The 13951-nt window shown below is 64.7% G+C and overlaps 2 protein-coding genes across 2 annotated transcripts; one reads left to right on the plus strand and one right to left on the minus strand.

The window, feature by feature from the left end:
• Nucleotides 1-163: 163 nt before the first annotated feature.
• Nucleotides 164-3184, minus strand: Grk1 (G protein-coupled receptor kinase 1). The gene is given in 4 exon segments (XM_026382346.2): nt 164-392; nt 1480-1607; nt 2487-3031; nt 3034-3184. Coding segments are annotated over 4 exon segments (1053 nt in total).
• A 5032-nt stretch (nt 3185-8216) lies between these two features.
• On the plus strand, nt 8217-13377 carry Atp4b (ATPase H+/K+ transporting subunit beta). The gene is made up of 7 exons (XM_026382356.2): nt 8217-8328; nt 9459-9587; nt 10554-10667; nt 10777-10976; nt 11904-11960; nt 12709-12810; nt 13136-13377. Exons 1-7 carry the CDS (start codon nt 8217-8219, stop codon nt 13295-13297), a joined length of 876 nt encoding a protein of 291 aa, XP_026238141.2. The 3' UTR covers nt 13298-13377.
• Nucleotides 13378-13951: the final 574 nt, after the last annotated feature.

The raw sequence follows: 13951 nt of genomic DNA on the forward strand, positions 1-13951 counted from the left end.
AGTGACCTCAGGGTGCCCAGTCCCTGGCCCTGGCTCGAGCCTGGGCACAGGCAGCTTCCGGCTCCAGGCTTGTGTCCTGCCCAGGGCCGCCCGGCCTTGGCCCAGGAGTGGCCCTTCCTAGGGCCCACGGACCAGGGAGCCGGACGGTCCGCCCCCCTCGCGCTCAGTCCTTCAGAGCCTGGGGCGACCGCGGGGAGTGTGCAAGCGCGGCCCGCCCAGCCGCCCGCGGCTCACCCCCGTCGTCCAGCAGCACGTTCTCGGGTTTGAGGTCGCGGTAGACGATCCGTCTCTGGTGCAGGTGCTCCAGGCCACTCAGCATCTGGGCCGCGTAGAAGGTGGCGCGCGGCTCCGGGAGGCCGGGACTCTCCTCGTCCACGCTGTAGATGTGGTACCTGGGCGGCACGCGCAGAGCACCGGCACCCTGGCCACAGCCTGCCCGGGACAGGCCCAGGCGGCCCGAGGCCCCGGCTTCCTGCACCCCAACCACGACTCTCAAAGGCAGGAGCTGCGGTCAGGGGCCTGTCCTCCCAGAGCCCAAGGCCACTTGCCAGTCCACAGGGGGGCCAGTGGCCGCCTGGTCCCTGCTGACGTGCATGGCCCACAGCAGGCACGAGTGGTCCTCACCCGACCTTGAGCCCCCGGTGGACTTGCAGCGTCCTCTGCCCAGTCCTGCCTGAAGTCCACCCTTCCTTGTCTCAAGAGAGGCCCACCCCACAGCTATGAGGAAGCGGTGCCCTGGGCAGCAGCAGGGTGGCCAGGCCCCGGCTGAGGGCAACAGGAGGGCAGGCAGCAGCTGCTAGCCCTGCACGTGCTGAGGGGCAGGTGGCCCTGAGAGCTGCCACCTCTCCTCCCTGGGCCCTCGAAGGCTGCTGTGTGGCCCTCACGTCCCTCACTGGAACCCAAGCAGCCAGAGAGAAGGGCCCACGGAGTGAGGGCGGGGGCAGGAGGCAGTGTGGGCCTCCCGGCCAGGCCCCCTGCAGCTCCAGGCCGGCCCAGGCCGGGTCCAGGACAGCGTGAACCTGGGCATGGGTCCCGTTTCACAGACGAGGACACCAAGGCCCAGATCAGGCCTCGGCTAGCTCCAGGCCCTGGCCCCCGACCTTCCTGGGAGCCCAGCTGGCCTCAGAGTCGCCCAGGGACTGGTCAGGGCACACATGCTGCTTGGCTGGTGGCGGCACGGCCGGCCCACATGGGCCGCTCGTGTTGCAGGCCAGCTCCCTCCCGGGCGGGCACCAAGGGAGTCGACCACCACGCACTGGCCCTTGGTGTGAGGTGCGAGGCCCTCGGCCAGCCTCGGCTCCCAGCACCAGGTCAGGGAGCAGAACCGGGAGGCCCCCGTGACCAGCCTGGCCAGGGCCACTGGCGGCTGCTGTCCTGGTGTGGCCTGAGACAGGCACCAGCTCTGGGACAGAGGGGCTTCTGATGGGGCCCAAGCAGATGTGCTCAGCTCGCGGGCCACCGGCCTGGACGGCCCTTTACCTGACATCACCACCATTCATGATGGTCATCACCAGGCAGAGGTCAGTCTTGGTCTCGAAAGCATAGGCCAGAGACACGATGAACCTGCTGTGCACTTTGGTCAGGATGGTCTTCTCCACCATGGCGCCCTGAGGGAGAGGAGGGAAACCAGAGGCCTGTGGGGGGGCCCAGGCCGCCTGCACCAGTGGCCCAGGGCCAGACTCGTGCAGGACGGTGTGCCCAGCTTCAGGAGCAATTGAAGTCCCTGGAGACCCTTTCCACACACCCAGCACTCAGGGGGCAGCATGAGAAGCCATCTCGGACTGGGCCCAGGGGTCCCACCACCCAGCCGACGGCCGTCTCCCTGCCGCGGCGCTGGTCTCCCTCTCAGTGCTTCCTGGGTCCAGCCAGCTCCCCTGCTGCCGCCCGGCCCCGTCCTGCCAGCCTCTGCCCAAAAGAGCTCTGCTCCTCTGTCTGAGACCACTGGGGGCATCGGGGGGCAGGGCAAGACCCTCAGGAGGCTAAAGCCAGGGTTAGACACGAATGGCCCGCATGAACTGCCCTTTCCAGATTGCCACGGACCACCCTGGGAGTGGTCACGCCCAGCTCACGCTGCGTTCTTCTAGGCTGAGCAGCTCCCGCTGACCCTGCCTGGCTGGACACTCTGGTGCCAGCAGAGGAGTCGGCAAGACGCTGACTCCTGTCCTCCCAGGAGGCCAACCCCGCACCCCAGCCCCGGGCCAGGCCAGTCCCAGAGACACGTGGCTCACAGAGCCCGGCCTCCCTCAGAGCCCGGCCTCCTTCCCCAGAACCTCCCCTGCTGCAGCGTCAGCGGGCTTTGAACTTCCAGATGGGGCAGACTCCGGAGAGCAATCCCTGGCAGGCAGGGTCCACCGGCCAGGAACCCGGGAAGGACCACAGGCCCCGGGACCAGTGGCGAGGGCAGCGTGCGGCTCGCAGGTCCTCCGGGGCCTGCGGCCTCCATCTGGACCACGAGAGCCGGCCCTGCTGCTGGTCACCGTGCCCACCTGGTAACCCTTCCTCTTCTTCAGACGCTTCTTGTTCAGCTTCTTGCAGGCGTACATCTTGCCGGTGGCCTTCATCTGGCAGGCAGACACCTCCCCAAAGCCCCCCTTCCCCAGGACCCTGAAGTCCAGGAACCAGTCCTCCCCGACGGGCTGGGCCTCCAGCCACTTCCACTGCAGGAACCTCCGGAAGTGCAGGCTGCCCAGGAACTCCTGGAAGGGCGCCCCGCTCAGGTGCTCCAGCGTGGCCTGCAGCAGCGGCTGCAAGAGCCCCTCCTGGCCCCCCACGGCCGCCCCCTTCACCTTCGACACGGCCCCCTCATCCAGAAAGCTGCAGAAGAGCTGGGCCTGGGGGTCCAGGTACGTGGCCACGACGCTCTGTGCCTTCTGCGGCCGCAGGTCACCATCCACCGTGTCATAGTCCTCGATGTCCAGCCAGAGGCCCACAGCCGGCTCGTGCCTCTGGTCGGCCCTGAGAAACTGCTGGAAGAGCCGCCTGCCGATGGGCTGCTCCCGGCACACGCTCTGGAACTCCAGGTCCAGGCTGTCCGGAGGCCCTCGCACTTGGACAGCGGGGGCAGCCGGAGCTTGGCCCGGTACTTCCTGTCCCTGGAAGACGGGGCGCTGCTCCCGTCAAAGCTGCCCCGGGCAGCGATGAAGGCAGAGTTGGCCACCACGGTCTCCAGAGACCCGAAATCCATTCTGGCGCTGCCCCCTGCCCACTCAGGCCTGAGGAGACCTCGGCCAAGGCCGGGCTCTTGGCCTGTGGCCGGCTCCTGCCCTGGGGGACCAGGAAGAGCTCCCAGCAGTGGTGAGGACGCCCAGGAGGACCCGGGGCTGACACAGCACTGACTAAATCCCAGCCCCGGGGCAGGGAGGGCACCTTGGGGGAGAAAAAGAAATCCCCTAAGCTGCCCCAAAGCGGATCAGCCAGGGGCAGCTCAGCCCCCTGCAGCCAGACACCTGTGTTTCCCACAGGAAGGACAAACCCAGGCCCCCGGGGGCTGCGCCTGTCCTCGTGGGACCCTGGCCAGCAAGGACAGGGCGTCCGTGGCGGTGTCCTCTGTGAGGATGGCCGGTCATCCATTTGTATTCTAAGGAAATTACAGCAAGAAGCAAACCTCCAGCCACTAGGAGCTGAGAGAGGAGGACCCCACAAGAGCTGTCCAGGGGTGTCCATGGGTGAGGGCCCGGCACACCGAGCGGTCAGCAGGGTTGCTCAGGTGACGCCAGCCAGGGAGCTGGAGACTCAGAGCCGCCCAGGCTCAGCCCGAATCAGGCAGGAGGGGACGGGCGAGGCAGGGACCTGGGCGGCGGCACACCAGGGGCACACCCAGGACCAGGTGGGCACGGCCGACTCAGGGAGGGCGCCCCGGGACACGCAAGGGCGTGCCAGGTCCTCCTGGGAGGAGGCAGCCCCCAGCTCCAGGGGCAGGCTCCTCGGGAGCCCAGCCTACAGCAGAGCTCAGCTTGGCTTACAGAAGGAGACGGAGAGCGGTTGTCCCACTCACAGAGGGCAGGGGACAAGGCCAGGAAGAGAGAGTGCCCACGCCCAGGGAGGCCGGAGGACTGTGCAGGAACCTCCCGGCTGGGCGGGCAGGACTGTGGCAGGTGCTAGTGAGTAAATATTTGAGGTGAACAGCATCGTGTCGTCCGCGGGAGACGGCACTAGGTCAGCCCTGCCCCCTAGGAGGAGGTGACCTTGGGCCAACCACTTGAACGCCTTCCCGTCACCAGGGTCAGAGGGGACAGGTTCTCGTGGTATTGTTGGTACGGGTGGCCTCTGCTGCCTTTCCCCGGGGGTCTGAGCCAGGACAGTCACCCAGAGACCCTGCAGGAGCATCCCATGTCGGTGGGCCTGGGCAGTGCATCTCTGGGGGCTCCAGGGGACTCCCACATCATGGCCCACAGGAGACCAGGGCTGAGGGAGAGGACTGCACTAGAGGTGAGCACAGAGGTGTCCTGTGGAAAGCACCCACTGCCCCTTGCTCGGCCACAGAGCACCCAGGATGAAGGCAGGCTCCTGCTGCCCCAGGGTGACTTGGACCTAGCAGACGTGGCCGAAAGGGGCAGCTGTGCCTCGAGGCCACACTCCTGGTCTCTGGAAGTCCTTTCTCCATTGACCCTCTGGTTGGTGGTAACTGCTGATTGGCAGCCGGGGCAGGGACCATAGAGAAGCCCTGAGGAACAGCCCGGAGCACAGCCCAGCAGGGCAGCAGGGCCTTGTGCTGCCTCGGAGGCCACTCGCCTGCCCTGCCCACCCCTGTGGACCTCCAGTCTGAGGCACTTGGGCATTTCGAGGATGCTCTCTGCGTGGATTCACACAGTGGCCCCCAGACCAGCTCTGCACTCACATGGCTCTGGGGGGCCATCTAGGTCGGCGTCTACGACAGACCCCTGGACCCAGAGCAGGCCTGCTCCACCCTCTGTCCACCTGGACCCAGAGCAGGCCTGCTCCACCCTCTGTCCACCTGGACCCAGAGCAGGCCTGCTCGACCCGCTGCTTCCAGTGTTCAGCTGCCCGAGAGGAGCCGCTGTGGACATGGTGAGTGTCCCTGAGTGTCACTCGGGTTGTGTGGCAGGGGTGTTTGCTCTCTGGGCAGCTCCACCCAGGGCCGCCCACCAGGCCTCCCTCATGGCCACAGGAGCTCTGCCTCCTCAGAGTCCTGCAGGTGCTGGTGGCCCTGGTGGCTGCGACCTGCACTTCCTGAGGGCTCGCGCTGGTGTCCTCTGTGCATGCCCTGGCTTCCACCTGGAGGGTCCACTTTCTGTGTCCCGGGCAGGTCCTGGTCAGCGCGTGGTTTCCAGGTCTCCTCCCGGCCGCTGCCTCTCTGGTCTCCTTATGTAGGCTCACCGAGCAGACGTGGCTCATCTGGCTCAAGTCCAGCTGCCCACGTTCCTTCTCACAGGCTGGGCCTGGTGTCCAGCCCGACTCCCCTAGCCGTGGCTCCTGAAGACCCTCCCGTGTCTCTCCTGACGTTTCACCTAGAGTCCGTGGCCCAGGGGCTACGTGTGGGCCAGGCGTGAGGCTGGGGTCCAGTGTCTGGTACAGGCCCAGCTGCCTGCACCTGGAGCAAGGCTATTCCATGCCTCGGATGTCCCCTGCAGCTCTGCAGGAGTCAGTGGGTCTGTCCACCCTGAGCTGCACCTCCCCTGGCCTCAGGACACAGTCCTGGTCACTGGGGCTGTCACCAGCTGTGGAGCTGGGCAGACCTGCCTCCCACTGTATTCTTCGTCTCAAAAACATTTTCCAAGAACTCTTCAGAATGTAGAAGAAAATATCTACCTATTCTAGATCCCTTGGCTTTCTGTACAAATTCTAGAATGATTCCTGTCTCTGTCTCCAAAGTAATCTTGCTGGGATTTTGTGTGTGAGTGTGAGCGGGGATGACAAGGATTGAACTCAGGGGCCCTCGACCACCGAGCCACATCCCAGCCCTCGTTTCTGTATTTTTTTAGAGACAGAGTCTCACTGAGTTGATTAGCATCTCGTTTTGCTGAGGCTGGCTTTGAACTTGAGGTCCTCCTGCCTCAGCCTCCCAAGCTTCTGGGATCGCAGGTGTGTGCCCCCACACCTGGCTTCTGGCTGGTACGTCGATGCGTTATTTTAGGACTGAATATTAACTTGGAGAATCTCCGTCTCTACTGAGCTGGGACCTGTGCCTCCGTGAGTCCGACCTCCACTTACTTCCTCACCCACCCAGAGGGTGTCACCTCTGTCCTGCTCCCGTCTTGTCACATCGGCACCTTGTGTCCTTTGCGCTGCACTTTCATCCTAGTGTGCACGTGCCTGTCTCTTGCCCTGCCAACACAGCTGGTTCTTCACATGGGTCTGGAGTGAACGTGCTGTTTCTTGGATGGATTTCTCGACATCAAGCCCGCTTTGCATCCCACTGGAACACAGAGTGGGCTGTGTTTATACACTGTTGGACTCAGTCGCCCACATTTTATTTTTTATTGATTTTATTTTTTAAATACACAACAGCGGAATGTGTGACGATTCTTATTACACATATAGAGCACAATTTTCCACATCTTTATATAAAGTGTGTTCACGCCAACTCATATCTAGTTGCCCACATTTTAAAGGACATTTGTGTCCTTGTTCCCGAGGGCCACTGGTCCGCAGCCCACTCTGGTATTCCTGAAGACTGCTGGTCCACCGGTCACTTGTCTGTTACCTGGTTTTAGGATCCGGCTAACACTGGCCTTAAGTTGGGTCGGGAAGTATCTCTTGCCCTCTATTTTCTAGAAGATGGAGTGAAGAATGGGTGTGGCCAGGTGTGGGGGCGCACGCCTGTCACCCAGCAGCTGGGGAGGCTGGTGCAGGAGGATGCGAGTTCAAAGCCAGACTCAGCAAAAGCGAGGCACTAAGCAACTCAGTGAGACCCTGTCTCTAAATAAAATAGAAAACAGGGCCACCTGAGGGTCGAGGGCCCCTGAGTCCAATCCCCCTGCAGGAGCTGGGTGACACCCCTCTCGCTCCTGACCCTGGTGACAGTGTCTCCTCTCTTACGAGGCGTTTGTCAACCCCATTGATCTTGTCAAAGGAGCAGCCTTGGTCTCGGGACGCCCGCCACCGCTCTCTGCTTTGCGTCCACTGGCGTCTCTTCTCTGTTTCTCCTGCTTTGTTTGGCCCTGGAGTGTCCCCAGGTCCTGTGCTGAAGGCCTGGGCCCCGTGCAGCAGGCTCGAGGGGCTGCAGGGTGTGGCGGACCCTGCAGGCTCTGACTCAGTGGTGGCCACGGGGTCACAGGTCCACTTTGTTCTCTGCTGTGGCCCCTGTCCCAGTTTTCCTGGCCGTGGGCCTGTCTGTCGTGGCTGTGGACTGGTCATCCAGGCCCATCCATCTCACGCCCGTTGCCTGACGTGGGCAGGTTCAGATGGCACCTTCCTTTTTAATCCTCCTGGTTCTCGGAGTGACGAGCCATCACCTGTTGAAACCTGGCCTTCCACGGCACTGGCTCCTCTGTTCGGTCTGGTCATCTCTGACTCGGGCATCACCAGCACCCTGGGGTCCAGGCCCACGGCTGTGAGAGCTGGACTGCCGGCCAGAGCCTCAGTCCACACAGCACTACCCCGAGGCTCCGCGTCAGCGGTGGGCACAGGGCCTGAGGTCAGGCACAGGATGGTTCATTAGGACACCACGGGAGTCCAGGCTAGACCCTCGGGGTCGCCCCGGAGCTCTTGCGTCTCCTGGGCAGTCTCAGCTGGGCAGCATCAGGCTTTCTGCCCTCCCCATGTGGCCCATTCACACCCACACCTGCACCCCAACTGTCCTCATGGGCTCTGAGAGCGTGAGAATCGCCCCACGTGGCCACACCGCCGGCTGGGAGGCAGCTGCAGATGCCAGGGCTGGGGGTGCTTCCGTGACCCGGAAGCCTCGGGGCCACAGGCAGGAGGCCGCCCTCCCTGCCAGGCCGCTGGAGGCAGCAAGCCCGTGAGTGGAGGGCTGTGCCCAGGCCTGGCCTGGCCTGCGCTGCTCTGAGTGTGGCCTCCTGAGGAGACACGTGCCCTTGAAGGCTATCAGAGCAGCGACTGCCAAGGGCACCCCAAGGGTGTCCTGGGGGCCACCCGGGTGCCTGGGACAGGGAGGAGGCGTGATAGCAGGGGAGCGCCTGGGGACAGCCCCGTGTTTGGAGAGCTGATAAGGCCTCCTGGTGCCTCTGACGCCCAGGAGACTATAAGACCGAGGGCCACTGCCCGTCTCAGCAGGAGCTGGCAGCACCGGGGACATGGCCGCGCTGCAGGAGAAAAAGTCCTGCAGCCAGCGCATGGCTGAGTTCCAGAACTACTGCTGGAACCCGGACACGGGCCAGATGCTGGGCCGCACCCCGATCCGGTGGGGTACGTGAGGGCCCAGCGGGGCGCTGCTCAGGGCACCTGTCCAGGGTGGTGTGGGAAGGGGGCAGAAGACCACTGGCCAGGAGGACCAGACTGCAGGAGAGGCTGTGGCTGCCGGGCTCTGGTGGGAAGCAGCGGTGGCCCTGGACAGCCAGGTGGGCGCTCACACAGGACCCGGCGGGAGGGAGGGGCATGCGGCCAGCCCAGCTGGCCCCAGCAGGGACAGAGCCCCTGCGGCACCCATGGGGAGGGGGCTCTCCCAGTGGGCCCTCGGGGGCGGGTGTCTGCCTGTTCTTCATCACACCTCGTCACATGTCACCCTCTCAGGCCTGACCTGTGCGTGTCACGGGCCCAAGCCTGGGGGTGACGGTGACATCCCCGGCGTTGGCCCTTGCCCTGGAGCTGCCCCTCCCCTGGGAGCCTCCGTCAGGCCTGCCGGCCTTTCTCTGTGTCGCTGGCTCCGGGAGAGCTGGCTGCCCCTGTCCCTAGTGAGTGGCCTGGCTCTCGTGACCCTGGAGGACCCCTTTCCCTCTGGTCGCTGGTATGGCCTTCAAACCAGGGGCCAGGGAACAGGCCTGGTGTCTTGCCCCCCGAGGCGCCCTTCCCTCCGTCCCAAGGGTCCTGTCTGCCATGGGGGTCCCTATCTCTGTAGACCCTGCCCCTCAGCAGGAAGCCAGGGTCCCCAGATGGCCCCGGAGGCCTCCTGCTCCCCAGAGGCTGCCCTCCGCTCTGTGAGCCGGACGCTGCAGGGTGAGGCCAGCAGGCTGCAGTCCCTCCCTCCCTCATGGCCACAGTGATGCCTACCCCTTCCTGGGGGAGGGGAGAAAAGGCCCAGGTGGCCCCCACCCACTGCAGGGACAGAAGGCCCTCGCTGCCCACAGGCCTGCCCAAAGCCGCCCAGGGATGGCCCTGCCGGGTGGGTCTTCAGCCAACAGCAGTGTCCATGAACTCCCTGCAGAGCGAGCCCTGAGCCTCCTTCAGGACTGACCTCCCTGGTGAGGCTCTGCTGGCCAGGAGTGTCCCCTGGGACCCTGGCAGCTCTGCAGTGCCAGCCCGGCTGGAGACAGGGTGGCCACCCACCCTGGAGTCAGAGCCCACTCTCCTGACCCCTCTCCTGCCCCACTCTCCTGCAGTGTGGATCAGCCTGTACTACGTGGCCTTCTACGTGGTCATGACGGGGCTCTTTGCCCTGTGCCTCTACGTCCTGATGCAGACCATTGACCCGTACACACCTGACTACCAGGACCAGCTAAAGTCACCAGGTAAGCGCAGAAGGACACAGCCCTGAGCCGTGTCCCACCACCCACGGGCGGTGGCAGGGATGGCTCAGCTTTCTCCGTGAGCGACAGATCTGAGTCGACGTGGCTTCAGCTTTAACATCACAACAGCACTGGTCAGGGATGAGGACAGCGCTCTCGCTGGCTGGCCAGTGCCCGCGAGCACGTCGGACGTCGCTGGGAGGACCCAGGAGGAAGCTGGCAGGGCCTGGAGACCAGGGAGGAAGGACTTGGAGAGGGCAGAGTTGGACACCCCACATGCCCAGAGGGTGAGGGAGAGGTGGGCCTGGCTGCGGGGGCCGAGGAGGACGTGCCAGGTTCCCTAAGATGCTCCGCAGGTTTTCACTTCAAACCAGGCAGAGCTGCTGCCTCCCAACGCCAGAAACAGCCCCTGCTCAGGTAGACAGGAGCAGGCTGCCAGGTGGACACGGTGCACCAGCAGGTTCTGTGGTGCCGTGGCCGGAACCAGAGGCCGGGAAAGGGGTTTCCAGCAGCCTTGGAAATGGGGGAGCATGGGGGTGGCCAGAGTGCGAGGTGAGCCCCGAGGAGTGGCTTTGACTCCTCCTCTCCCACACACACAACCTGGGAACTGAGCCAGGACCGGAGAAGTGTCTGTGTGCAGAGATGCAGTTCCCTGAGCCCGTGACAGTGATGACCGTGTGACTGAGCTCAGTCCTGCCAGCCACCTGCTCCTCGTGGCCAGGCTCTGGACCTTCTGGGACAGGCCCCATCTCACAGCAGCCTGCTCCTCCTGGCTCTCAGGCTGGGTCCCAGGGCCACGTGTCCTCAGAGCCCTCCATCGGGAGCCTGGCTGTGGCTTCCTTCCCGGGAGAGGCCCTGCCCTGAGCCCAGCTGCCTGTCTCCCAGGCTGGACTTGCCTCCAGCCATTCTGTGCCAGGCTGGACCCCGCGGGGCAGGGCTCCGGGAGACACCGCGGCGCTCTCTCCCCAGGGGTGACCCTGAGGCCGGACGTGTACGGGGAGAGAGGGCTGCAGATCTCCTACAACGTCTCCGACAGCAGCTCCTGGGCGGGCCTCACCCACAGCCTCCACCGCTTCCTGGCAGGTAGGCGGGACGCCCTGGCCAGTTCCCCACTCTCCGCGGAAGTCCTCAGGGCTGGGCTCTGGCTCCAGAGGGCGGAGAGGACGGCGCTGGCAGGCCCCTGTTCCCCCAGGCTACTCCCCCGCGGCCCAGCAGGACAACGTGGACTGCACGTCTGAGCAGTACTTCTTCCAGGAGAGCTTCAGAGCTCCCAACCACACCAAGTTCTCCTGCAAGTTCACCGCAGACATGCTGCAGAACTGCTCCGGCCTGCCCGACCCCGACTTCGGCTTTGGGGAAGGAAAGCCGTGTTTCATCATTAAGATGAACAGGGTGAGCCTCGAGGGCTGGCCTCCTCTGCCTCGGCCAGAGGCCGAGCCTGGGTCTGCTCCTGCCCTCGGCGCGGGGCTTGTGCCCTCACCCTAGACTCTTGACCATGAGTGAAGCCACCTGCTCAGCCCTCCGCCAGGTGCTAGGAAGGAGCAGGACGCAGGGCAGTTGAGGGGAGGCCAGGGCCAGGCAGGGGCTGGGAGGGGCCAGGAGCCTCCACCAGGATCAGGGAGCCCCAGGGTCGGGCACAGAGGGGCCCTCCGCTCAGCACAGTGGGAGGTGCGGGGGCCGGGAATGGTGTCCAAGGCTGTGGCCATCCCTCCTGCCTGTGAGAACAGACATGGGCAGACAGCAGAGTGCAGAAGGCCGCTGGCCTGGCGGGACGATGGGGGTGACGTGGAGGCTGAGGCCTGGGGGCAGCAACTGGCCAGGCCAAGGGGCAAGATCACTGATCCAGAGACTGGCCGGCCCTGGGACTCTCGGCAGTGCCCCGAGGGAGCTGTACACTTGGGCACCGTACCCATCACGGGAACCTGTGGCTGGCCAGAGTGTCCCCAGACCTGCCTAGCAGGAGGACCGTGACCAGGCTCCCTTGGGACCACAGCAGCTGCATGTCCATCAGTGGCAGATCCCGCCCAGAGCTCAGGAGGGGGGCTGGGGCTGGAGAAGTGGGGCAGGGGCCGGGAGGCAGGTGGGCACGTCCTGAGGGGCCTCGAGCGTGGGTCGCAAGAAGGCAGCCCACCCACAGCACCCTGCTCAGCCACCCACCCACAGCACACTGAGGCCACAGGTGGCGTGACCAGGACCCAGCCCCACTCCGACCCCTGCACCTGGGGCCTGGCTCTGAGTGTGCGGGTGACCGGCACGGGCTCCTCAGAGGGGCGGCAGCCACAGCACTGCCCACACAAGGGCACACACCTCTCCTTCCAGATCGTCCGGTTCCTGCCCAGCAACGACACGGCCCCCCGAGTGGACTGCACTTTCTTGGTAAGTATAGCCACTGGAGGCTCACGGGGACACGCCCAGGCAGCTGCCCAAGGCCAGGCATGTGGTGCGAGCGCATGGTGAGGTGCGGCCTCTCACTGTGGCCTGTGGGGCATCTGCGACCTCTCACCAGCTCTCCAAGGTGCCCCCAGTCTGGAGAGACCACATTGCACCATGTCGCCTTGTCCTCTTACTGGATTATTTACAGAAGTGTTTCAGGTCCCTAACAGCCATGGCCATTCAATCAGGCCAGTAGGGGACTGCTGGGGGGTGGCAGGACGCTCGGGCAAATCCCAGTTTTTTTTCCCCAAACGACTGCCACTGACATATTCTAGGGTTTGTTTTTAGCACTGAGCTGCCCAACAGGTCCACATGTGGCCTTCGGCCCACCGACAGGACACGTCCCACCAGGTGGCCCTAGGTGGCGTCCAGCGAGGCCCTCTGTCCTGCCGGGGGGGGCAGCAGTCTGTTTGGGCTTTCTCCTGGGTGGTGCGGGCATGGTGTGGGCCGGCTGGGAGTAACACGGGCCACGGGCCCCTCGTTCGTTCTCTGACGAGCTTGAGCTCCCCCAACAAGCCCAACATGTGCCCCGAGGAGGCGCGGACGCTCTGGAGAGCCACCGACTCCAAGCCAGCCTCCGTCACTGCCGGGACACCCGGGCAGGCACGTGAACGCCTGGGGCCCGTGCCAGCAGGTGGTCCTGTGCACAGGCTCCACCCGGCACCCAACCCAGCCCCGGCTCTCCCCACAGGACAGGCCCCCCCGGGGTGCGGAGCCCCTGCAGGTGGCCTACTACCCGCCCAACGGCACCTTCAGCCTGCACTACTTCCCCTACTACGGGAAGAAAGCCCAGGTAGGCCCCAAGCAAAGACCGTGACGTGCCCATCCCGTCCACGGCCGGCCAACCCCCAAACAGCATTCTCGTGATGACGCAGAGACACGCGTGTCCAACTCCCCGACAGCACAGCGCTCAGAGCCCCTCCCACCGCCCAGACCACTCAGAGTGTCCCCTCTGTGCCGTGGGCAGCTCTGGCCACGGTCAGCCCACACTGTGTCCCTCCAGCCCAGCATGGGGACCCTGGGGGAGGAGTCCCGGGCCACCCCGCCCCCACCTGCACTGGCCTGGCTGGGCTTTGGTACCACGGGTTCCCCACATCTCACCCCGGCCTCCGCTCCAGCCCCACTACAGCAACCCTCTGGTGGCAGCAAAGCTGCTCAACGTCCCCACCAACACAGAGGTCGTCATCGTGTGCAAGATTCTCGCGGAGCACGTGACCTTCGACAACCCCCATGACCCCTACGAAGGGAAGGTGGAATTCAAACTCAGAATCCAGGAGTGAGGCAGCCCCTGGGCTCCAGGCCTACCTCCCCGGCCCTGCAGGTCCCTGCGGCCCCGCTGCTCCGGGCTACTGGAGAGGCGCTCCTGTCACCCACAGGGGGTGCTGCTGTTCCCGCTGAGGCTCACGCTGTGCCAGAGGGAACTGGAGGCTGTGGTGGAGGCTCAAGTGGACGTCAGCCTCACGGACAGCACCTCTCCCAGGGCCTGTGGTGTTTGGCACGAACCCGCCCCGGTGCACTGTAAGCTACAAGGCGCTGCCGTGGGGATGCTCACGCCCGTGCCTCGAACTCTCGCTCCTAAGAACACAAGTCTCGAGCTGTAAAAATAAAGCATGTTCCGGTGACTCTCACTCTCCTAAAACAGTCCCTCTGCCCTGACAGGGAGAAAAACGCACTAAAATCAAATGCTCCCTTCTTGGAAAACCCTTTCAAAGGCTAAACTCAGCCCAGGGAAAAGACGAAGGCCTGCGGAGGGGGCCGCGGGGAGGCTGGCGCCGCAGGGAGGCAGGAGAGGGAGGCAGCAGCCCATAAGATGGGGTCCAGAAGCCAGGTCACCTGGGCACTGGCCAGCTTCCCTGGAGGATTCCTCCTCCAAAACTGACCCCTTCACAGAAACCTGAGAGGGTGCAGCCCACAGGCAAACCTGCCGGCAGAGG

Source organism: Urocitellus parryii, chromosome 2, assembly GCF_045843805.1.
Source record: "Urocitellus parryii isolate mUroPar1 chromosome 2, mUroPar1.hap1, whole genome shotgun sequence".
Taxonomy (NCBI): domain Eukaryota; kingdom Metazoa; phylum Chordata; class Mammalia; order Rodentia; family Sciuridae; genus Urocitellus; species Urocitellus parryii.